General features: G+C 39.7%; 1 protein-coding gene across 1 annotated transcript in view; it reads right to left on the bottom strand.

The window, feature by feature from the left end:
• Positions 1–24435, bottom strand: part of syt9b (synaptotagmin IXb) — a 33704-nt gene extending 9269 nt beyond the window's left edge. The window contains exons 1-4 of the mRNA XM_026365818.1: positions 23910–24435; positions 9267–9442; positions 7660–7877; positions 6749–7289 (exon numbers count right to left, since the gene is read on the bottom strand). Coding sequence (XP_026221603.1) covers positions 6749–7289; positions 7660–7877; positions 9267–9442; positions 23910–24057 — 1083 coding nt within the window. The 5' untranslated portion in view covers positions 24058–24435. The remainder of the gene's footprint in view (positions 1–6748; positions 7290–7659; positions 7878–9266; positions 9443–23909) is intronic.
• Between the last annotated feature and the right edge of the window lie 203 nt (positions 24436–24638).

Here is a 24638-nt window from a genome sequence, read left to right as displayed (position 1 = left end):
AACTGTTAAGTCAGGCTGCTGATAATGAATGAGCAGATTACCAGAAGGCATATTATAATATGTTAAGGGAATGACACCAGCCTTTGCACCTCAGACTAGGATCATGGATCTCTTTCTACTTACATATGCAACGTGCAGCGATAGCATGGCTCACCATTAATGAGCATGTTTCATGTAACAGAAATGTCATGCCCTGAGCATTTGAGTTATTTGCAGCCTGCCCTTGGATAGACGTTTCATCTCAGCGTCTGCTTCGACCTGGAATCTGCCATCATCACTACTCCTGTTTTCATATGAGAATGTCCCTGCTTTCACACCTTCTCCACAATGATGCGCATGCAAAGCTCTTCTCCCAATTAACACGTCTGAAAATAACGTGTTGATGGTGTGAGAGTGAATGGTGCGTACATGAGACAAAAGCGCTTGCAGGGTTTCTACAGGGGAAACTAGGTTCTAGATTTATGATTTGTTCTACACACCAGGCTAACACAGAGCTCCCTGTTACCAAATCTAACATGTTAAAATATAATTCAATTACATCACTTAGAAGATAAAAGACAGTCTTATTTGAATTGAACTCTGAATTTATTTGCTGATCCGATGTGTCCTTATGATTGTGACACACACACACGGACAATAGGATGCATGAACTGAACTGAACTGAATTAAACAAAATGAGTTGATTCATCATGGATGTCAACATCTACACCCCTGCAAGCACACACACACTCACCCATATGTGCACACACACACAGCGTTGTCCACACTCCATGACATTCTGACTGTGTGATGAGTTGATTCATCATACGTGTTGCTGAGGCAGTATGCACCTCTGACACGGCGTCAGCAGTGTTGCTTTGAGCCTGGGGCATTAATGATGTACAGCCTATGATATCTCCATAACTCACATGTGAGTTTTGGCACACACAACAATGCACACAGCTACAAACACAAAGAGCCAGACGCATACTGTACACAGACTGTGAATTGGCAAAGCCTACAGCTCTCCACAGATAATGTGATACCCTTCTCCCATCACATGCACACACACACACACACACACACACCCACTCGTGCAGCACACTTAAGGTTTGGATACTAGTGCTGATCAGTACTCCTATAAGCACTCAAATCAAGCCTGCGGTCAGGATTGTGGTCACTTGTGCTCGGCCAATGAAATTAGATCGGTGCTCTAAAGCGCCCCAATAAAGCAGTGAGAGAGTGTGAGCAGTCCATCTTCTCCAATTATAACCCTAGCACCTTCCATCCCTTAGGAGCAGCCAGGCTTTCTCTACAAGCCTTTCTCTTGCCGTGTCTTTAACAATCGCAGGTTCAGTCTAACTCTTGAGGGCTTCTTGACAGTGTTACGTTCAGGACGTGTCACTTTGAAATGGATACCCTACACATTTATCAGACAATAGCAGACACAAGTCCTGATGGTACCACTTCTCTGACAGAAAAGGTTTTCTGTGTTTTAATAAGTAACATCTTTCTGTCTTGTTCCATAAAGCATTTTCTCCTGTGCTGTGCAGATTCACACAGATCTGGAAAGAATGAATTGGCCTGTAGGCTAGCCTAGCATAAAGAGGCCATATTATTCTTTTAAGCTTGAGGTGAATGTGTGTTTGCATGCTATCTGGTGGTGAAACCCCCAGGTTCCAGTCTGGCAGATTCAGTCTGGAAGTCTGGAAGTAACTGATCATCTGTTCTGGGCTCCTACACACACTAAGCATGCTGTCCCACCCACCCTCTGAGCTTGGCCGCCACAGATCAGCTCAAGCTTAGCACTAGTGTTCATGAAGAGATCGATTTGCCTCACAGAGATTGTTATTTCAGTTGTGATGGAAAATTTATTTAAACTGTGTGTTTCATTTCCCAGAGATAAAGCCTTAAAACAACAATGGACTTTTTTTGCAGTTAGTGCAATTAGATTGAAGAGTGAAGAAAGAATAGAAAGTTCAGTTTGGTGACAGGTATGAATACAGAATGCTTATATAACTACTTTTGTTTTCTTAATCATTTACTGTATTCACTCAATAATACAGTTCAACAAAAGATGTGAAATGAACTGACTGACTATTATGAAGACGAAAAGTAGACATGAGAATTTGTTCAGCTCACTTAAACATCAGAGATGCCATTACACGAGGGCAAATCAAGAGTACAATATACAGTATATGCCTGAATGAACATGGTGGAAGTAAATAAATCACTGTCTAGGCTGTATAGATAAATATACTCTGGCAGAATGGTGTTAAAGCTAAAGGATCCTTCACAGCTCACATCTGAAGAGTAGGATGCTACAGCACAGTTTCAACTTTCAACAAAAATGTTGTCACATTTAAGTCTTCTCATTTGTTATGACTTGCGGACTCATGAATGGCCTTCACATCAATTTAAATGTTTTTTCTGACTGTAGGTTGCTTAGACATTCATACCAAAGATATATTAGATTATGTCAGCATAAAGATATTTACTTTGGAGCCATATAACCTGCTTCTCCCTGCTTCCACTCCATTTTTTTGCAAAAGTACCCCTGAAAAAGAACGCCTCAAGGGGGTCGTCTGTCCACAAAGAATTTTCCCAAGGGAATTAATAAATTCAGGTATTACTATTATACTTACCTGGCCACACTCCTGCCACTGTTCACCAGCCACTTCCTGTCTGACCATATTATGACTTACTAACTCTTCACTCTTCTTATTCTGGTGCCTGACCTTCAGACTATAATTTGCCTTCCTCCCTTGGTTTTGTAAGTTTCTCCTGAACATATGACTGGCTTGATCTGTTGCCTGTCTTTTAACCCTCCCCTACTGCCTAGTTTCGTAAGTTTCAGTCTTTCCCGACCTCCGTCTAACACTTCCTGTTCACATCCAGGTCGTAAACCCGTTCTTTTAGCTACCTCTTGTTACCTGTGTCCTGTTTCCCTTTTTCCCACCTGAGCCTCTTAGTGTTGTGACCTAAGTGGTCAAGGTCAACTTCATTAAACTCTTCGCAAAAAACTAAATATCATATGTATCATGTAAAGAAAAAGAAAAACAAGCATAAATAGAGTAGTGCCAGAGAAAGTGAGAAAACAACCAGCAGGATCTAAGTAAGCATTCATATAGGTCCACCTGAACAGATCAATGTATGTGAATCAGTTCTATGTACAGTATGTTTGGCCCAGAAATATAACTGACTATAAGCATCTGGAGATCTATATTTCTCACTTAGCCAATAAGGACAAATGGAAGGATGAGTGCTTGACATATGGTACCATTTATCAGTGTTGGGAAATGGGAACCTCCTTTACTGAATTAACCACACATACACGCACTGCATATGCACATACTGACCTCATTTATCAAGGCCCTAATTACAGGCTAACCAGGCTGAAGTCAATAGCATTGACTGCCCCTGCAGGAGCTGCAGGTTACAGTGCCTCTGAGCACTTAATTGTCTTTGCCGCTAGAAAATCTTCAGCTGAGGGGAAAAGAAGGCAGGAACACACATGTAACAACATGATAGATGTCCAAAGGGAAATCTACTTTCTTGGCAAGCACTCAATAAACAAGCTAGAAGTCTGTTGAATGTTCAAAAATCATTAAATACTCTACACCAAGCTACTGCAAGTGAGGAGGACTGGCATGTATTCAATACACAAATTTGAACATCTCAGGAAACAATGCATTTAAGTGATTGGTTATGATCGGCCGTACACGGAGTCAGATTAATGGGACTTGTCGAGTCAATGTTTCCTATAAAACATATAAGACAAAACCTTCTAGAGCGTTAACGACATAGTGCCTAATCCTAAGGCTAACTGGAAAACTAATGTAGCTGCAGGGTTAAGTGCTAAAGGAAACCATCCCCCAAATACTGGTCACTAACAATTTGACCTTCCTTTGGATTTCTCTGTACTGTGCCAGTTAGTTTCATAGCTTGTCCATAACAAGATGAAAATATTTACACAGTTTATGCAAATGATGGAAAACATGGACACTTTTCTTTTTGCTCTGATGGTGTAGTGGAATCAATAGGCTACAAGAGTTTGCTTAGTTTTAGACTCTCTTATTTTCCATGCAGTCAAAGGCAGTGAGAAGAAGGTTTAGTATTAGTCAATGAGGCAGAGCTCACAGTAGAGTGTGATGTGAACAATTCATGTGGCTTTATTATGCTCCTGCGAGTGAATCTAGTAACAGTGGTGCTTCCACTGAAAAGAAGACATTTTCAATGAAGCTATTCCTGTGATGGTTTTTGAACCAGTGGGAACTTTAAGTTCTTTCTAAGTCTTCTGACTGTGACAAATATCTGCTGTGACAGTGATGTTTGCAATTCATAATGGTTTTTCTATGATTGTAGAACACCACACTCTCTATATGAACAATACAAATACTGGGGAGCCGGAGGAACCTGTTACCTCAAGGCTGCCATTAATTAAAACTCACAAGGGATGTGCCAACTTTAAAAAGTAAAAAAAAAAGGTTCTACGGAGTTCTACATCTCTGCAGACTATATTAGGACTGTCTCAGTGCTAGCGTGAATAACCTTCTAATGAATCTAATTTATAATTAATTAATACATATATATATATATATATATATATATATATATATATATATATATATATATATATATATATATATATATATATATACATTACAGTGTAGTGCATATGGCTGAGGATGGCTGGAGTCTGTGACGGCAGCCATGATTAATGCAAACAGACGGGAGACTGGACTAGTACAGGGTCCCTCCCTGTAATCCCAGGAGAGATAACCTAGTTCTGCTGAGGACAGTGAGAGGATGGTGGAAGTAGAAACGTCATATTTATACATTTCTATAGACCTCCCTCATGGATGGATGGATGTAAAATACTGGAGCATAAACAAACACTCACTCACGTACTAATCAAATTAAAGAAATACAAACTTCTGTTTTGTCAGGCGTCAAAATTTGATCATTATTATGTTGGGGGCATTCGCACTGTAAACATTCTGTAACTTCAAGGTAAATAAATCCCAAATCAATCCAGCAGTTTTCATCATTAATTAAAGGCTGTGTTGTGTAAGTGGATGATTAAAAAGGGATTATATTTAGGAAGTGGACTCGTCAGACACTCATCATTGGACACAGGAGACGGGACAGCTTTGGTTTAAGTTTGATGCCTTTGAGGAGCTTCTGACCCATTTACACTGACCCTATTTAGCGGGGATTTTGTTAAAGTCTGAAAGGTGTTTGTGAATTAACAAGATTAGTATATACATGTGTTCATAAAAGAGTATTTCTAAATCTTGCTGGGTCTTAATCTGCATTAATGTAGTCAACGCTGCAGTGGCAGGTTAACACTGGTTTTGTGTTAACCAGGGTAACAGTTATTTCTACATACATACTTTTCCAAATAGGAATGTTTTGCAGGGTTTTAGTCATAAACCAAAGTACAGGACAAAGTAAAATGTGCAGCTGATACTTGTGCTAGAGTCAAGCTGCTGAGCCCTAACTAACCTATCTGTTTTCCACTCCACTCCACAATGCTTTGCTCAGTCAGTAAGGTATTAGTTGCTATGGATTACTTGAAATAAAAAGCTATAATACTTATATAATATAATATTAGCTGTAATAAATTGCCTATAGTCACTAAATCTACTTAACAGAAAAAATGTCTGTTCTTTTATAAAAGGTCTTATGTTTATAGATTAAATGAAACAATTAAACACAAGGGAATGCGTCTTTTCCAGGGCTGTATAATAAATGAGTAAGAAGAAATTCATTAGTAGTAGTACAAAGTAGCACATAGACACAAAACCAAAGGTGGAAATACCTTGGGTTCATCAGGGGGAAAAAGTACTATGAAGATCATCAGAAGAATCCACAACAGGAAGACTGCCTACAAAAGTTGTGTGTTTTTAAGCTGTAGACATTTTTATAATGTTCTGCTTTGATTTGTGCTGATACTAAAGTCATCCCTACTGAACAGTAAATATCACCCTGTAAGCAATGGAGAGATAATTTGTACTCAATTTTTTGGGGTACAGAGTCAGAGTACAATGTGTATTATTTACCAAAATGCCACTGGTATTATGAATACTACATATAGTATGATGAACCTGATGAAATCTTGCACATATCATATCATCCGTAACCTATCAAATATACTGTTTACATGCCTGACTTTGCTGTCATTGATTGACAGCAAACATAAAGCTCTTTCCCAAATTGAGCCTCACCAGCCTATAATCCTTACTCAACAAGAGAGGTGAACCATGAGGACTTCTCTTGCAGAAAGATCTAACCTCCTTTCTTAGTAACTAAGTGCATCAACACTATAGATTTATCCCTGTGAATAATGTAATATAGACAGTGTCCCTGTATCTCTGTCAAACCAGCCCCAATCTTATGCCAGTGTAGATCTGGGTCACTACCCCCAAGTGTTTCCTACTGCTTTCATTAAACATTAACTGTGTCTAAGTATATTTCTATGTCTCTGCCTCTGGAAACCACAGATGAGTTCCACTTGGAGGGGAAATGAGATACATGTCCATTGATATATCATCTTCCCTTTAATTTTGTAACAGGGACTTACAAGTTACTTTGTTTGTCTGAAATGGGCAGATTTTAGAGAAAGGACATTGGTTTTAGGCTGGTGCACATACTTCTGCCCTGGCCAAAGTAGTTTGCTGCAAATATCTGTGATGTAAATACCATATGTATTTAGCAGAGAGACAGTGACAGACCACAAAAAAATTGATAAAAGCTGTGATCTCACCGAGGTTACATATTGTATGTCTCGACACAGTTTTGTCTCCCGGGGAAAGTCGGCAAGATCCAGGAAGTTGTCCACCACCACTTGGCCTATCAAGTCATGGCGTGAGAACCTGTCAAAGTCGTAGACGCTGAAGTGCAGCTTTCGGTTCGACAGCTCAGTGTACGCAACTGGAAAGAGAAACACCTCGTCAAACACCGGGTTTAGTGTCTTGCGGTGAACTTTAGTCTGGTGCTTGGTTTTGCGGTCAGGCAGCAGGTAGATCTTGACGTAAGGATCAGAGGTCCCTGAGAAGTCCTTGGCAGGAAGGTCCTGCGCCTTGTGGATCTTCACGATCAGCTGCTCCAGGTCAAAGTCAAACTTTAGTATGAAGTGGAGACGTCCGCAGGTGTCAGTTCGGCGACTGTCTTCGGCATCCACTGAGCGCTGCTTGTAGAGTTCTGGTTTGATTCGTCCCAAACCAGACAGAGAGTCCTGGCGCTGGAACTGAGCAGGGTTGAAGTCCGGATTGGACAAGTTCATCTGACGGCGGATGGAATTGTGCCTGTAGCAATGGACAAAATGAAAACATATGAAATCCTTTTCATTTACTTGACTTAATTACTGAAGCCACTGTGTCCTTTTAAGTCTAATGGATTATATGTTAGCAACTTTAGGTGTGTCTCCATCATATGAACCAACTTGTTCAATTTGCATGACAGTGATAGATGGGATTATGCTTTCATTCGCATTTTCTTTCTTTCTGCTATTTTTTTTTTCAAACTTTGGTTAAAATATGTGTCACATTTGAAGGAAACCTCTTTGTATGAAGAAGAACATCTAAACCCAGTGATCTAGGGAGTATGACTGTATGTGTCTATCAGTGTTCAACACAAAAAGTTGGATAGTAGCTTTAGAGCTTGACATGTACTGACCGTACAGATGAGGTAGGCTCAGTAATCTGTCGCTGGACCCTGTCCCTGGCCAGAGTGTGGGCATGGTTTTTCTCCACCTTGGCCTGGGTCTCCAGTGGGATGTCAGGCGACGTGTGGCTTATCTTTAGGCCTGACTCTGGGACAGCCACAGCTGACGGTGGCCCTGAAGGCTCCTTCACACAGCCGTCCTCGCTGTACTCCCTTTCCTCCCCATCCACCTGCACAACAGACATCACTGTTTGTATTACTGTGAATACTATTGTGGAAATGGAAATGAGGAGGTGATTAAACATAATACCATGCTGTCAAATGACATCTGAGCAGATACAAGGCTGACGAGGATTAAAGGCGAACACAGTGGTCTAAATATGATCCACAGCAGCTGATGTTGTCTACACACGAGGGATTACATCCTTAACGCACTCTCCACATTTTTCTCATTTTAATTTAAAGAAGATATTTGAAATGCACTCCTGTATGAAACATGTGCTGCAGGCCTGTTCCTGTAACACTGCACACACCCATCCAGTGTGATCATTTTGTTTGATGCAGCTCAATACACGGCTTCCTTTGCCATTCTAGGAACCTGTGGTTATTGTAGCTCACATTTCAGGAAATAGGTTTATTTGCTTTCCTGCTGAGAATGGGCTGATCGATACTACTCTCATGTCTGTATGTTAAATATAAAGCTAGAGGTGACTAGTGTAGCATAGCATGAAGACTGGAAGCAGTGAGAAACATGCTGTAACTTTTTCTTGACTCATTTTCTAGCTGCTGTAAATCAGCAATTTGTTGCTCGTTATCAGACTTTGTCACTAAGCTAAATTACTTCATGGCACATAACTCTATGAACCAATAACAACGTGATAACATCTTCGCTGTCCTAACCGCATTTTCCTCACACATTGGCCTTGATTGTGAATCAAAGCCAGAAATCACAAGTGGCTGGATCAGGCAAGTAGAATCAGGCACCCAAAAGCACCAATGAAGAGGATGATCTTGTTCGCTTACTTTGCAGATGCAGTAGTGGTGATGGAACAAGAATCGTTTCATGTCAACACCCAAGGTGTTCTCTATGATCGTCTTTAGTGTTAAAATGCACAGCTTGAAACGGCTCCACCTCGGGACTGATTTTAGAATTGTTGCATTGTTGCCAAGATGAGCTTCCAGCTCCTTGAAGCTCCCAGCTTTGATAAACCGTGATGAAAATGATGTGCATGATGATGATAAGAATAATAATAATAATAATTAAATATTTTACAATCACTCGTTTGTTCTCATCAGAGAAATGCATTCATGCAATGCATTCACTCCTACTTCCATTTTCTGATCTCCAGGTGATCACGCATTTCATACAGTAATTTAAAGATAGAAAAGAAAAAGCTAGAAAAAAGAAAAGAATAATTCTGGTTTCTTTTCTTCTAACAAATTTGCACTTTTCAAACTCCCCTTGTCTCAGTGTGCAAAGTAGTAGCAGGGCTGACACAGCAACATGGTCTTTCATAAAATCTGACAGACTGTTTAACTTCTCTGTTCTATAAAGAAAATATAAATGAGTTTTCTATCAAAGCAAATACTGCTCACTGTACCGCTCTCTTCCTCCTTACCTCTGTGAGGACGGGCTGTTGGTCTCCTCCCAGGAAGTGCGCCCCCTTGAGGACATCTGGGAAGAAGCGGCCACTTAGCGGCACCCAACACAGCTTCCATGAGACAAAGAGGGAAACGCTGAAGAGAGCAAGACCACAGGTGGTCACCAGCAGGGACAGCAGGCTCACCGATACATCTAGAAATGGAGGAAAGAGAGACTCAGTGAACAGTGAACACAGCTTTGCCAGCGAAAAATGCTGGCACAGACAATCCTGGCTCCCCGGGGAGGACAGACTGTGTTTGCTTAGAATGCTAAATGAGAAGGAAAAAGTATTACATTTCCTCACTGTAGGCAACATTTTAAGAAAAAAAAATTAATTACTCCCACAAAGTGTCCAAATACATCAACAAGTAGTGACAGCAATACATTACCTTGATATAGAGGTGCTAAAATGCAACATAGCAGCACTAAAATTTCCAGACAGCCTTCAAATATGAAACCCAAACACTAGAGAGTGAGATTGATGTGGCTTATTATGACTGGGACTTTGGCACAATCATTTTTGTGTGTCTATTGTTTTTCCTTTTCAGTAAAGGCGTGTCATTTTTCTTATCATCACAAGTTTATCCCTTAAGCTGTGAGGGAATTGAGAAAAAACAAGTCACTTCAAGCCATAGATTTTATTGTGTTTCTTTACTTTGTGTCTCCCACGTGTAAAACATATTCTTGTTCGGTAGATTTATAGTCGGAGGTGCAACCAGGGAGCCATTCAGAGTTATATAGGTGTAGAAGATAAATGAGCAACTCTCAAGTAAACCAAACCTTTACAGAAACCCGCTCAAGTCAAATTCACTCTCTCCCACAGTGACAGTAAAACTTTATATTTCTACATCATTCCACCACATGAGCGTCATCAGTAATCTCTCAGATAGATAACAAGTACTAAGTACTTACTTAAACCCAAACTATATTATTTACCTAAACCTAACCAAGCTTAGAATAACTATATATGGTTTTCCATATTGCATTTGTGACATGCATGGGGTATTTTACCAAAATCGACGCTGAGCATGAATCAGCCTTAATGTGTTCACAACTGTCCAGAGGACAACAACGTTAAGCTCCATTCGTAGAGCAGAGGTTTCTCTCTTTAATTGCCGGGTAATAGCAGGTTGCAGAGGCAGACAGCCCGTTGATAAAGGTTAGCTCTCTCCTGTGAAGCAGCTTTTCAAAAACTCATCTAAAAAGCATGGCTCAGACTGCGTGCCGAGGTCAGGCGCTCAGAGACACGAGACTGTGTTCTTTCTATCTTTTTTCATCACTGCTTTCTTTTTCAATTCTCTTTTACTTTCTTGCTCATCATTCTGAATCACACTCATCCAGGTGAAAGCCTGTCTGAATTTTTGAAGCCACTAGACTAAGTGTCCTCCTTAGTCTAGCACAATGCCATGTAAATATCACTGTTACACTGAGCATCCATTAACATCCAAGGTTGGTTACTCACTCCTGATATGGTGATAAATGTCAAAATGACAGTCGATGTTTTTACCAACTGTCTACTGTCATAGTTCTACTGCATTCAGTTCTCTGTTTTTCTTTGATACAGTTAGTTTCAGGATGTGTCTTTCCTTCTAACGGAGCTTAGAGCCTTACTTAACTGTGAATTTTCTCTAAAACTGTCTCTGAGTTCAGTTTTTTCTGGAGTCATCATTTATAAATGAAAGCTGAACATGTGTTGAAAAAGTGGTTTACTGAATTGCAGAGGGCAGCAACACTGTACAAATGACTCAATTAAATTCAAACATCAATGTAGAAAAAATATACAGTCAATGTAGACTTTACTGGGGACTGCTTTTGATAGCTTTGACCCAAAACTTATGACCTTCAAAACATAAGATGTACACACATTTTTCATTCAATGTACCTACCTACAGAAAAACACTGCAATTCGCTACATTCTGCTATATGCAGTGGCAAAAATAAAGAAAGTATTTTGCTGCATTTCTTATATATTTCAATTTATGCAATAAGTGTGTGTGTGTCCTTCTTTTTTTTTAAACAGCATCTAATTTACACAAGACATTAAAATAAAGAAGTGTGTCTTAGAGACGGTGTTGTTAGTTAGTGTTCTTGTCTAGAAGTTAATCTTAAAATGTTTAGTTTGCATCAATGCATTTCGGACCGCTACATGACAGCCAGACAGAGGCACATTGAAAGGAGATGTCAGACGATGGTAGATAGTAGCTATTGTTGATAATTTAGTAGAGTGATCTACAGAAATTAGACACTAATGGACATTTGAAAATCAGCTCATTACCAAAAATGTGCTATTAGCTTCCCTGACTACTGTCATTATGGACGGATATATTTCAGGAGGGTATAATGGCCATTTAAATACATGTGTATTAGTAGTATTATTCTACTTTAGCCATCTACATGAATACCTACAGTAAGTGTGAAAAGTAATTGACAACCAATGTAAAGATCAACATCAGCTCAAGGTATAAAACACATTGAACTGGTAGAAGATATGGAGATTACACCGTTGAATGGTATCCATAGCAACACTATCACGGGCTTCTCTAGCAAAGTAAATGGCAGTGAACTCGGACATATATTGTGCTCAGGATCAGGATCATTCATTCATGGTACAATTCGGGCCATGGTGATGTCATCACACGCCTTCCATCAGCTGTCAAAGGCAAAAGCCCTGTAGTAAGAATAAGACGCTGTTAGTTGTGTCCCTTCAGTATCGCCATGTGTCAAAGATCATTGAGCTTTCATTGACTCATCCTCCTCAAAGCTTACATGTACTGCTCTGCACAGTTTCACCAGCTTTGAGATGTGACGAAAATTACACAATCTGAACATGTCAGGTTCAGATCTCCATAGAGTTGGTGGTAAATAAAACATTATTTCCACAACCTGTAGAACTAGAGCAACATGGAGTCCTGTTATTGTCCTTATGAACATAAACCCATGAATCAGTTCTACCGCTCCACTGTTTTCATTAACTCGCTGCCAGTTTGTCCTCTCTGCTGTTTGGTTATGGGCAGGTGGGTTTGTTGTTGAATATAGCTGCCTTTAGAAAGAGAGCAGAGTTTGCAGCCCCACAAAAAAAAAAAAAAAACAATGAGCTGAAAGATGTCAAAACACGAGAAAGGAGATGTGAGAATGGAATAAAGATATAGAGGTCAAACATTTAGTGACATTATAATACTTTCAGTGTGATGGAATCAAAAGATTAGTTCTATTAACAGATTTTAATAAATAATGGTACTATTTATCATTCTAACTAGTACAATCAGTGCTATGAATTGTAAAATGAGGCCTTGTGCATGAGGTGGATGAGCTGAAAGCAGCAGAGGGATAATGTACAGTGTGCATCCTGTTGCACAGGCATGAGGTCTGAGCTGGCACATCCAGAGAGCATGGACCCCGTTCCACCATCCTTTGGCTTTGATGCACCAAATAGTTAATGAATTCCTTTCATGACAAGCAGAAATATTTCCCACCCAGAATTCAGCTGTTTTGTATCTAAATTAAGTCATAGCTCAGGATATCAGCTTTGTCTGTATCCAAGGCTAACCACTGTCCTTCTAAATCACATTCCCTTTTTTAAAGCTTAAGAAAACATACTGAAAGCACTGCTGCTCCTTCCTTGGTAAGCCTGCCTTTTAAAAAGAGTAAAACAGCCCAGACAACCCTGTGGCTTCATTCAATTACCTTTGTTAGAGCATTTTCTAAAGCCACAGGGTGCCTCTGCTTTTCAAGTCCTCTTACAGGGTGCAATCAAGGCACCAAGGCTTAAACCCTGTACATCTGGTGGCAGCTAATTGGATTCAGGAGCTCCAATAATCAGTAAGCTCACTCCTCACTAAAGGAAGTTGACAATTATAATTAGAAAAGGTTAGAGAGGTTATGATTAGTCTGTGACGGGGTGGCATGAGCTTATGTGAATATGCATGAAGGCATAACTGCTTCAAGTATAAAGTGTCTAATACAGATGTATTATTAGAGTCTACATCAAAGGCAATGATCAGTGTCTTACTCAGCTCTCATTTGTGTCCACATTAATTAACCACAATTAAACAAGCATGCTTCACTTGTAATATCCAAATTCATTCAAACATATGAAACATGTATGTACTCTGAAGTCTGGAACTGCTGTATAACTTTTAAAAAAGTGAAAGTCATTTATCCATACTGAACATTAGCTAGACTTCTTCCCTGTCAAAGCGGATATGTGCTTTCCAAGCTACAATAGAAAAGAATTTGCTTTATTAGCCAAAAATGCCACAAGGAATTTGCCTCCAGCCGCTGCTATCCCTCAAGGACAGTTCAAGTTCAATAAACTGGGAAAAATAACACATTTTTTAAAAACTAATAGTAACATACTTTGTGTTGAAATAGTTTGCAGGGCACTGTCCTTTCTTAGTCTTTAAAACCAACATGAAATGAGCAATCAGTAAGGAATGCACTGAAGGTAAGCATGTCCATCTAAGTAGCGTACCACCGACACCCACACCCAGTCATGTGTCTGATGGTAAGACGCGTTTCATATTTTATGGCTTTACAGATTCCTGGATGCTATATCAGAGTGTACATTAACATTAGCTGCTGTTCAGAATTCACCCAAGCACAGTTATATTCAATATTGGCTGGACTTCATCTTCAAAGGGCAGCACATACCATAAGCCATCCCAAATCATACCAGACAATAAAGATTATTGCTATATCACAAGATGTCAGCAGATGGAAGTGGTACAAGAAAGAAGTACAAGAAATTCTGTTGATTTAGGCCTGCTAGACTGCGACTGCACACTGTTTTTGTTAACCAGCAACGTTTTAGGTTGTTGTGGCCATTTCGTTGCTGGCTGGGTTTTACTTGGAGGCAATTTTTTTAATGAACATAAGTGGAGTCAATGGGAGGGGGGGTAGTTAGCAGGCACACACCAGACTAAACAGTAACTTGAAGTCCACACTCGTGCCTGTGGGTGGGATTAGGAAATGAAAGTACTTTCATTTCTCTATTTGTTTTCTATAATACATTCAATATCAATATGTTTGTGACTTGCGAAATATTCCTCATGTTTCCTCATTACTACAATTAATTAACAATTTGACTTGTATTTCCCTTAAACCATATTTCCTGCTGCAGATTACTTATATATAAATATAATACTGTAATAGTAGAACCATGATCAGTTTTCCATAATGCATTATTAAAGTGATTAGTGTATACTAAATAGTCAGGCTTGTTACAAATCAATCGATGGCAATTGACTCTTTTGTAAAACACAATGACTTATGATCACTTAGCCCATACAATGGGCCAAATAGAAAATACACAATAAGAGCATTTCAGGGTTTGAAGCCACTTGGTCGGCAACAGAGGAAACGTTTCACCACCAGCAAGCACATGAGTGGAACAGATTATTGTCAGATTTTTATTGTCCACCACTGTGAGTGGCTTTTACTGATAGAAGCCTTGGCAGAGGCATTTTCCTGCCTCTGAAGTGAATCAAGCTTAAAACCCCAAAGTGAACAGATCCACAGATGGCTGTTTTTATTGATTTGGACTAAATCTCCTTTTGATAAGGCGTTGTGTAAATGAACTACACAGTCTTGGTTGGCTGATTATCCAGCTATGCTGCAGAAGGGCATAATTGTTTTGATCCTCAGAAGAGGTAGCCACCAATGCAGCGAGAGAGCCAGCAGGACTATAGTACTTGAAAATGATCTTTCACGTTCCACACTATAACATTTGGGTTACATAACCCACAGGCACCTTGTAGGCACGAACCTTACACCATGGCCTATGCTGTACTTTTCTGCACTTCAATCATTTCACTACTGTAAAAGTAATTGCTGATCAACATCTATTAGCTCCAGCTCCGACACAGTTTCAGCTTGGGTTTCAGTCACCATTGTAGGCCTACCTGTAACTTACCTGACAATAATAGTAACAACATACTTTATTGATGCTGTTAAACAGCAGATGATAACGCCCCTGTAAATGGTAAGTATTCACCAAGCACACATGCAGTGTTCACGCACTTTGGTCATTGGTGCCTTGTGACGTTTTAATGCATGACATGTTTTCACTGTCTGGAAGAGAATACATGTCAGCCCAGTAATTGCTAAATTATTTTGTGTCCTGTGTTGTGATATTCCCCGGCTGGCCTCTCTGTCTCCCTCCATCTCTGTCACAACTCGTTCATTTTGCACCCAGCTTCCATTATCATCACCGGTGAAAATGCTGCATCCTTGAACTCATTTCTGAACCCATTTCTGCCAACAGCTGTTCCAGGAATGTTTGGTGAACTCAAATCAAACGCAAATGCCACGTAAAGCCAACATCCAGAATGATTTCAATATGTCTCACATCTGAAGTTTTGGTCTCTGCAATATACACAAAGGTAAAAGGTGTACGAACTTTCCAGGAGCTCCACTATATGCAATTACTACAATCATTTAAAACTACTGCCAGTGGAAAAAGGTTAAAGCAGGTGCTATACAGTCAGCAGAACTGCAGACTTGCTTCCTGTCTTGTATCGGCCTGCCAACACAAATCTACTGAATGCAAGGGGCATATAACCACATCTCACTGTACCTCACAGTAACTTAGTAACTAAAGCTTGGACATGATGGCAATTGCATCTTTCTGTCAGTTTTACCAGTGGCTCATTTACAGACACGATATCTTTTGTTAACAAGCAGCCACACAACAATGCTGATTATCCTGCTGGACTAGGGCTGGCAAATGTCACACTACTGTTCATACTCCAACTGGCATTACAGAGTATAAACAGTGGGAGAGATGAAAAACTTGAAAGATTTCATCAGGATAAATAGGCTCTATTGGAAGATGAGGGGATCCATGCTCACAAGAAAGAGCCTACAAAGCGAACATGATGCCTGGGAGGCAGCTGACCTACAGGAGGGCCCTCGATTGAGTTCCAGAAAAACCTTTGAACCACCTTCTCCTGAGGTCAGTGATAGTGAGAACTGAGTCATCAATGAAACACCTGAGGATTAAGGAAAGAAAAACGACCAGCCTCTAATGGAATATGATGTCTCACAGAGTTATCTGAGGCAAGAAGCCTGTGAGCTATGATGATACTGTACAATGTCATTATGACCTTCAGGGTAAAATTAGTAATAGTACTAGTAACTGGTAATACCTTTATTGTTTATCTAGCATTGCGATCCAAATTAATAATGAATGTATCCATTAGATATGTTCCAGTTAGCCTTTAGTTAGTTAGTTACTTTGTGTTCATTGGCTAATGTTAGCATGCTTACAGTATGCATTAGACTAAGATGCTGAATGTGAATTCTAATTAAGCTTTAAAAACACTCCAGTTAAATTTTTAATACTTACTTGTATTTTTCAAACTAAACATACAAATTGGACTATGCTCACATTTCATGCAACTTAAAATGTCTCTGTTGTATTTGAAAAACAATCGGATTTACTTGCTAAAACCATGCAAACTGAATAATAAGACAGAGTATCTGTTACTCATGTAACTTAACTATCTCTTTCTCTTTCTGCTGTGCCCCAGCAAGACCACTCCTTGTGCTGATTAGCTCTAATTATCCAGTGCTTAGATCAGTCACACAATCTTGCCACAATACAAAATGTAAAATGTACTTCTGAATGCACATAAAGTATACTTGTACTGGCAACAGCACACTTTGAAAACTTTTGATCAGTCCTCCCTCCTTGGCAATTACCAGCAGAGGGTGCTCCAGGGCCAGGTGGAGATATGCAATTAACTCAAACTAGTGAACTCACTTATTCTTGGTAACTAAGAAAATTTATTTTATTCATTTATTTATGCTAATTTAGGACAGGTTATGAGAAAATGCAGAGTACCTCTGCCCTTGTGAACGTGTTTTTGCATACTGATGTTATTTAACTCAAAGCAATGCAGAAGCTAGCAAGGTTGAGGGCCTCTGCTGAAGGAGTCTGGGCTTTTAGCCTTGTTTGAATCCATACATTTCATAATGCTTGGTGATGAAAGAACTGGTCACAATTTAAATCACTCTAAGCCAAACAAATAGTCTATATAGCATAGATAAAATCACCTCTATAGGCAGTACAATCCTAGAAAGTACACTTCCTAAGATCTATATGGTGATATCTTCAGACAGTTATTAAGAGCAGATTAGGCAGAGAAAGCCTTTGCTTATGACCGATGTATTCTTTTCTCTCGAGTCAATTGCCTGCTAATGCCAGAGAGTGAGCATCGGGCTAGAGACATCTCATTAAACTCTTCAATGTACAGTAGTCCTTCCTCTGGGGAGCCCAGCACTGAGTATAGGTCAATAAGTGGGTCAATAAGAGGCAGCAGCTAAGGTGAAGGGGCATGTGATGGGTATGTGAGACTAAGGAGAAGAATGGGAACAATATCCTGGAAAAGACCTTTAAAGTGTAAAAGCAAAATAAAATGTATTTTTTATAGAGAAGAGAAGAGAAGAGAAGAGAAGAGAAGAGAAGAGAAGAGAAGAGAAGAGAAGAGAAGAGAGGAGAAGAGAGGAGAAGAGAGGAGCCATTAATTTTATTGGGCTCAATCAAGAAAATCACCAGAGGCTCAAAGATGTCTAAACCAAATATCCAATAATGTAAGGTTGCCTGGCAACAATACCTCGAAAATGCAATCAGGGGTGTAATGAAACCTAACCTATTCCCCCCAACATTTAATCAATCCCTCATCTTGGAGACCAAAAAATGAAAGTGCTCTCTGTATTTTAACTTTCTCATGGAACATTGTTCCCATGATTATCACTGCGATCAGTCTTTTGTTTACAGGGTAAGAATATGAAACGATCATGTTTCATTCAGGGGCAGATGTTGTTATTTGGTATGAAAAAAAAAACATATACACAGTTGAATGGCTGGGATGGAAATTTGATTTTATGCTGAAACAAAACTGAGAAAACTTTCTGACCAGGAGTTGGCTCCAGCTCTTCTAGCTACAGTAGTTGCAGTATAATATTTCTGCAGTAGCATGCAGATAAATAGCAAAATAACATCTGTATGAATACTACTAACACCCACATTGCTCCATGTATGCATAAAGTGTATAAATCATATCACATTAGATATGCCTTGCATTTAAATGGTGCAGTGAAAGTCACACTGTACTGTACATGTGTAGCTGTTACCATAAATGATGTTTATCACTTGCTAAGCCATGCATCTATATGTATATGTATATGTATATGTATATGTATATGTATATGTATATGTATATGTACATACTATACTGCTCAATAGTTTGGGATCACTTGCAAATTTCTTTGTTTTCCAAAGAAAGACACATTTTCATGCAATTCACAAACAATTTGATCCATTCCACAAAACATTTAAATTCATCAGATGATTTTTTTTAAAGAATCATCTACATTTTTGCGGCGAGGCCCTTTTATTAGCAATTGTCAGTCATCTGCCTCAATCTCCTGCTATGGCTGCTAATTCAAGTTAATCATTTCATTAGGCTATTTGATTATGAGCAAACCCTTTTGCAATTGTGTTGCTCAGTTGAGAACAGTTGTATTAATGAAGCAAACAGGAGAGCATGGTAATCTTTAGGTTAGTTTAGTATCTAAACATCAGTAGTTGTTTGTTTACAGGTTCAATATGGCCAGAAAGAAAGAACTGTCATTAGAGAACCATCAGTCAATTATTATCCTTAGAAAGGAAGGCTACTCAATGATAGAAATTGCGACAGAAAAGGAGTGGAAGGTCTCGATGCAAAACTGTTCAAGAGGACAAATATCTGCGAGTGTGTAGTTAAAGACAAAGACGCCTCACAGGTCCTCAAGTGGCAGCTGCACTAAATAGTACATCAAACAACAGTGTCAGCATCAACAGTGAAGAGGAGACTTCAGGATGCTGGACTTCATGGCAGAATTGTCAAGAAGAAGCCGTATCTCAGACTGGCCAATAAAAACAAAAGACTGAGATGGGCAAAAGAGCAGAGACACTGGACACTAGTAGACTTTTGTCTATAAATGAGTCCAAGTTTGAGGTCTTCAGATCAAACAGAAGAACATTTGTGAGACGCAGAACAATTGAAAAAATGCTAGAACGGTGCTTAATACCCTTAGTCAAGCATGGTGGATGCAGCTTGATGGTCTGGGTGCTTTGGAGGTGGTGAAATAAGAGATTTGTACATTGGAAAACACTAAAATATCTAAGTGATCCCAAACTTTTGGTAAAAGGAAACATACTGTATATGAAATAGGTCATTTTTTCCATGTGCCCTACAAAGCTGCCCCCTTTCTTTGGAATAATGTCCATTTGGCCCACATTTTCTCCATTTGGTTATCTTGATACACAGTGTGAGATTGCAAGAAGGATATATATGCAGATTTGTGGCGTTTTGGGGGTTAGTCAAGAAAGAATTACTCAAATTGACACCACTTAAATATACGGTCCTATTAGAAAAAGGTTTGTGTTGAAGCAGCGGAGGAGCACAGCTAGATCACACCTGGAGAAACCCTGGGGGGCAAATGGAGAAGAGTTTGCATGGCATTAAAATAAATTTACATTGAGCAACAGCAGTTTCACTGGAGAGGGTTTACTGTATCTGTGTGTTCGGGTAAAACCACTAGCCTGAATCCATCACATGTGCTTGTATAAAAATTATATATTTTACTGGAATACATAGTGCACATAAAAAAGGTGAATATGTCATCTTATGAGAGAGTTTGGAGAGTGACATCATCAGTCCAGCATCCACAAACTGTGCCACCATGGAGGTGCAACCAGGAAAAGGCCGTATAGTCCAAAATAGAGACATGGCAGGAATATACAGTGGCAAGATAAGTGAAGTATTTGCAATTTCCTGGTTTTCTGCAAAAATTTGTCATGGCCATTCATCAAAGTAAAAATAACTAATATCAAAAACTAAACTAAAAATATTAACAAACACAATACAAACAGTCGTGAGTCTTTATTGAACAGCCCCAGCTGGTTGATGCAGCAGACAAAAACCCTTGTACAGAATTGTTTCAGAGAAAAGAAATCACCTTTTTTAACAGGCCCAGTTAGAGCTCACACCTAAACCCAATAAAACAGAAGATTCTGTGGAACGACGTCAAGAGAGCCGTTCGCACCAGAAGTCCGAAGAATATGTCTGAAGCAGCTCTGCGAGGAAGACTGGTCTTAAAGTCTTCCTCAGTGTTGTTCAGGCATAATCCACAGCTAAAGAAAATGCTTAGTCGAGGTTATTGCTGCCAAAGTTGGTTCAACTAGTTAATAAAACACTGTTTCACTTACTGTTTCCAACATCACTGTGTGTGTGTTTCCCTAAAGGGATCAATAAAGTATTCATTATGTTTATTGGATGTGTTCAATAAAGAAATAAAAGATCAGAACTGCTTTGAAATTGCAAATAGTTCACTTAGTTTTTCTTGCCACTTATAGTGAGCATTTTAAGTGCCTATTCAACCCTAAATTAAGGGTAAGTTTGCTGTAGTCACTAACACACTAGGATACACTTTACGTCATAGTTGTTTTTGAGGATTCGCTTCAGTATATTTTATTCCAAGAGTGCTTGTAGTTTAGGCCCCTTATACGCGTCTGGCAGTGTTTCTGGTGGGAAGCTGGTGAGGGAGCAGGTCCTTTACATGGCTCTAGTGATGCCTACTGTTGATTTACTCAGCACCTTTTATCTGAAGTGCAATTCAGCAGCATGCTACACTTATCCTCCCCAACTCTTACCTACCTATGAAGATGTTTGAGACGTTAAAGAGAACAAACTAGTAGTCTTTAACAGGTTTTTATGACTAGAATCAGAAAAAGCAGAGTGAAAATCAATCAAGTTGCATCAGAATAACTTCATCAAGGGAAAGAAAAGAAAGAGCAATGTTTTCTTCATTAGCAGTAAAGTTCTCAGTAAAGAAACACCGTCCAGTTGCATTCACCAGTGTTTCTCACAATTCTACAGCTACATGTATGTTAATGTTATTCTACACTGTTGTGGCTATAAACATATCCTAATACAATTCCCATACAGTTAATGTTATGTCAAGTGTAGGGTGTGTGTGTGTGTGTATGTATGTGTGTGTGTGAAGAGAAAATGTACAGCCCTCAATTTTATGCTCTCATGTGGCCCCATTATGTGGCTCTCACTGTGCAAGCTGAAGAACTCAGTTTAACCACTTGTCTGGGTCTCGACTAGATTGTGCCTTTTCAAAACTGTTGCAAAGTGTGAAACCCTCAAACCTTTGAGTATCAGAGAGCAGCACCCCTACTCCCACTCAGCTCAGAGGGATAGTTGTTTGTTGTGGATGTGTGTACAGCGTGTGTGTGCATTTAGAGCGGCCTAATAGAAGAAGAAGTGGGTCACGGCTCCTTAGGGAACCCATGTGGGAGCTTGAACTTCCTCTTCATCATACATGTTTAATGATGGATTGTAACATGTTTAAAGGCAGCTGCCCACAGTCACAGCTGCTAAATAACATACTGTACATGTGAAGACACACAAACACACACACACATACACACAGGAGGTGAGGTTCAATAAATAAAAAGAACAAATAACATATATAAATATAATTCATTTTTTAGACAGGAACTCCAACACTCTACTTCAGAAATTGCATGTTTGGGGCAGTTTATCCTATTTTTCCTCATAGATCCTCTCAAGCTCTGATAGATTCAACAAGTCATACACCATAAATCTTCAAATTAATCTGTTTAAAAAGCACCACATGGTGGCTGAATGTGCCAGATCTTAGTCGTCATGGAAACAATCAAACAATGCATTTATAAAAAATAAAGAAACAAAAAACACTGTTATGTTTCATGAAAACATAGCTGTTTTAGGCTTTTCTTCTCTCTAATTGGATCCATTCATCCTTCCTGCCTGCGATGCACCCCCATATCATGATGCAGCCACCACCATAGGTCGAACACAAACAAACTGCAGGTTAAGATGTTTCGAGAGGTTTTTGCCCGCAGCAAATCACATAGTAAAGGAGATAATGATTGCTTTTGCAATTTACACTTGCAGACCCAGTTCACACAGTCAAGACACAAGTGTTTTGTGAGTTTGTGCTAAGACTAAATTAATCATTATAATGTATGTGTATGGAATAACTTATATGGCAATATTCGATCAGCCCTACACCACCATGCTTCACCACGGGGATGGTATTAGCTGGGTGATGAGCATAGTGCTGGAGCTCTGCCCAAAGAGTTTGGCAAACTCCAAGGGGGTGTCATATGTGGTAAAGGCTGTGGTATACCCTTTAAGTATCTTCTATCTAGCCAATATACCATAAAAACCTGACTGATGGTATTACCTAGATTGTTGCCTTCCAGACCTTTGGGCAGTTTCTTCAATCTCAGCAGAAATTGAGTGTTGCCCTTCTCTGTTACTGTGTTGGATCTTTGGTAAAGGTCTGACTGCTTTGGTAAATTAAACATTTTTAATTTAAATTAAACATTTTAAATAAGCTTTGTATTTTCAACCAATATGCAAATATTTCTAAACCTAATTCATTATTAACATTCATGGTTTCACTTATAGTAAGAGTAGAATTATTAAACAGTTTTATCCATTTCAATTCAGTCCACAACTGAATATTTTCTGAAGTCACTGTACAGTATATATTCAGCCCACAGTCTATATACTAAGGTTGGTTTGTATGCACATGACACTCTCTAACATCAAAACGTCACACTTGTGCACACACACACTGGTTATGAATATTTTATCAGTGCTTTTGTGGAATAATCCCTGAAGATAATAAGTGTTCAGGTACTTATAGGGATCTTCCCTAATTAGTAATCCTAATTCCTTCAGTCTTTCTGAGGATTTCTGCAGATGTTTGCATTTATTGACTCAGTGACTTCACCGTAAACCTTGTTAGAGTTTCAAAGAGTGTGAGGTGGATTTTCAGACCTGTTTCTTTTCACAACTCCTCCTGATTGATCGGAATATTGTTTCTACTGCCAGTACAAAAGATCCAGCCAACTGCTCCAGGCTAGGAGTCTAAAATAACTGGTTTAGATAACTGGTCTTTCTGTGTTTTTGCTAGAGCCGTTTCTGAAAAGTGATGGGAGCAATGGGGAATATCGGGTGGGGCTTTCTCACTCTCTCTGTCTGTCTCTCTAGAGTAAAAGAGAAACCAAACCAACACACTTGCACAAATCAAACGATGCTCTCTGGATTCTGCTGGCACCAACGGATTCAGTTTTGTAGTATACTTCACTGGGAACATAGTGAAGCACAATCGTGTGTGTGCTTGTGCACTTTTTAAATTTCTTTTCCTGTTAGATTTTCAACTAAGGAAAAGGAAAATCTGATTTAGATTTAACTGTAACACTGTTACTGCAAACAGCCTTTAAAATCTACTAATACTTTAAAGCAAGAAGACACACTGCAAAATGTTCTCTTAATGTGCCACATTTCTCTTTAGGTCCCTGCTGGGAAAGTTAAATGAAACAAATGTTCTTCTACCTATGTGATATATCACAGCTTCTACATAAAAGGTCTGAGTGAGTTTTAATGTCTGCTTTTCTAAAAGTACAGAACTGGAGCTGATGATGAAACCCAACTATTATTAACAGCTGTTATTCAGCTTGTAACACAACTTCAGGCTACTTTAAACTCTTAGAAAGACTGTAGAGCCTGACCTGAGTCTGTGTAACGCGGTCTGCCCAGGTCCCTGAAGTAGTAGATGAAATCCAGGCAGTTGTCGTCCTGCACCTCTCCCTTGGAGCACAGGTCGGAGAGCAGTTCCAGCGCCTTTCGACAAATCTCATCCTCTCTTTCTGCAGACATTGCCCTCCAGCATCCTTCTGACTGTTCGGCCACTCCGGCTGATCTTCCACCTCCACCCCTCTCTCCTCTCTCTCTCTCTCACACACACACACACACACACACTCACTCACTCACTCAGCCACACACACCCACACATACACACACCGTCTACCAGCGCAAGGGCGCACGAGAAGCACCGCGGCTACACCCTGGATGGAGTCGGCGCGCTCGACGCGTTCGCGAAACCAACTGAAACCCGAATGATCCAAAGCAGCGCACAGCTCTCGCTCCTCTCCTTCTCCTTCTCCTTCTTCTTGTTCTTCTTCTTTCCTCCTTTCTTCTTTCAGTCTTTCTTTTCTTTTTGTTTTCTTCCCTGTCCGCTGCTCCTCGGTGCAGCTGAATCACTAGTCAGCCTCCAGGCTTCAGCAGCGCCAGTCAAGGTCTTTGAATGAATGCTCGGCTTTCACTGCGCTCAATTATTCCTCAGTGCACTGGGATGCAGAGAGACAGACAGGAAGTTCTGCCTCTGTAAATCAACCCCCTCCACCACCTCCACCACCACCACTCTGCCATCTAAGCAGCAGCCTTCCCATCTCAGTGAG

The sequence above is a fragment of the Anabas testudineus genome, chromosome 6 (assembly GCF_900324465.2).
Source record: "Anabas testudineus chromosome 6, fAnaTes1.2, whole genome shotgun sequence".
Lineage (NCBI taxonomy): Eukaryota > Metazoa > Chordata > Actinopteri > Anabantiformes > Anabantidae > Anabas > Anabas testudineus.
The sequence above is the reverse complement of the archived record's forward strand: the minus strand, read 5'-3'. Positions and strand labels throughout refer to the sequence as shown.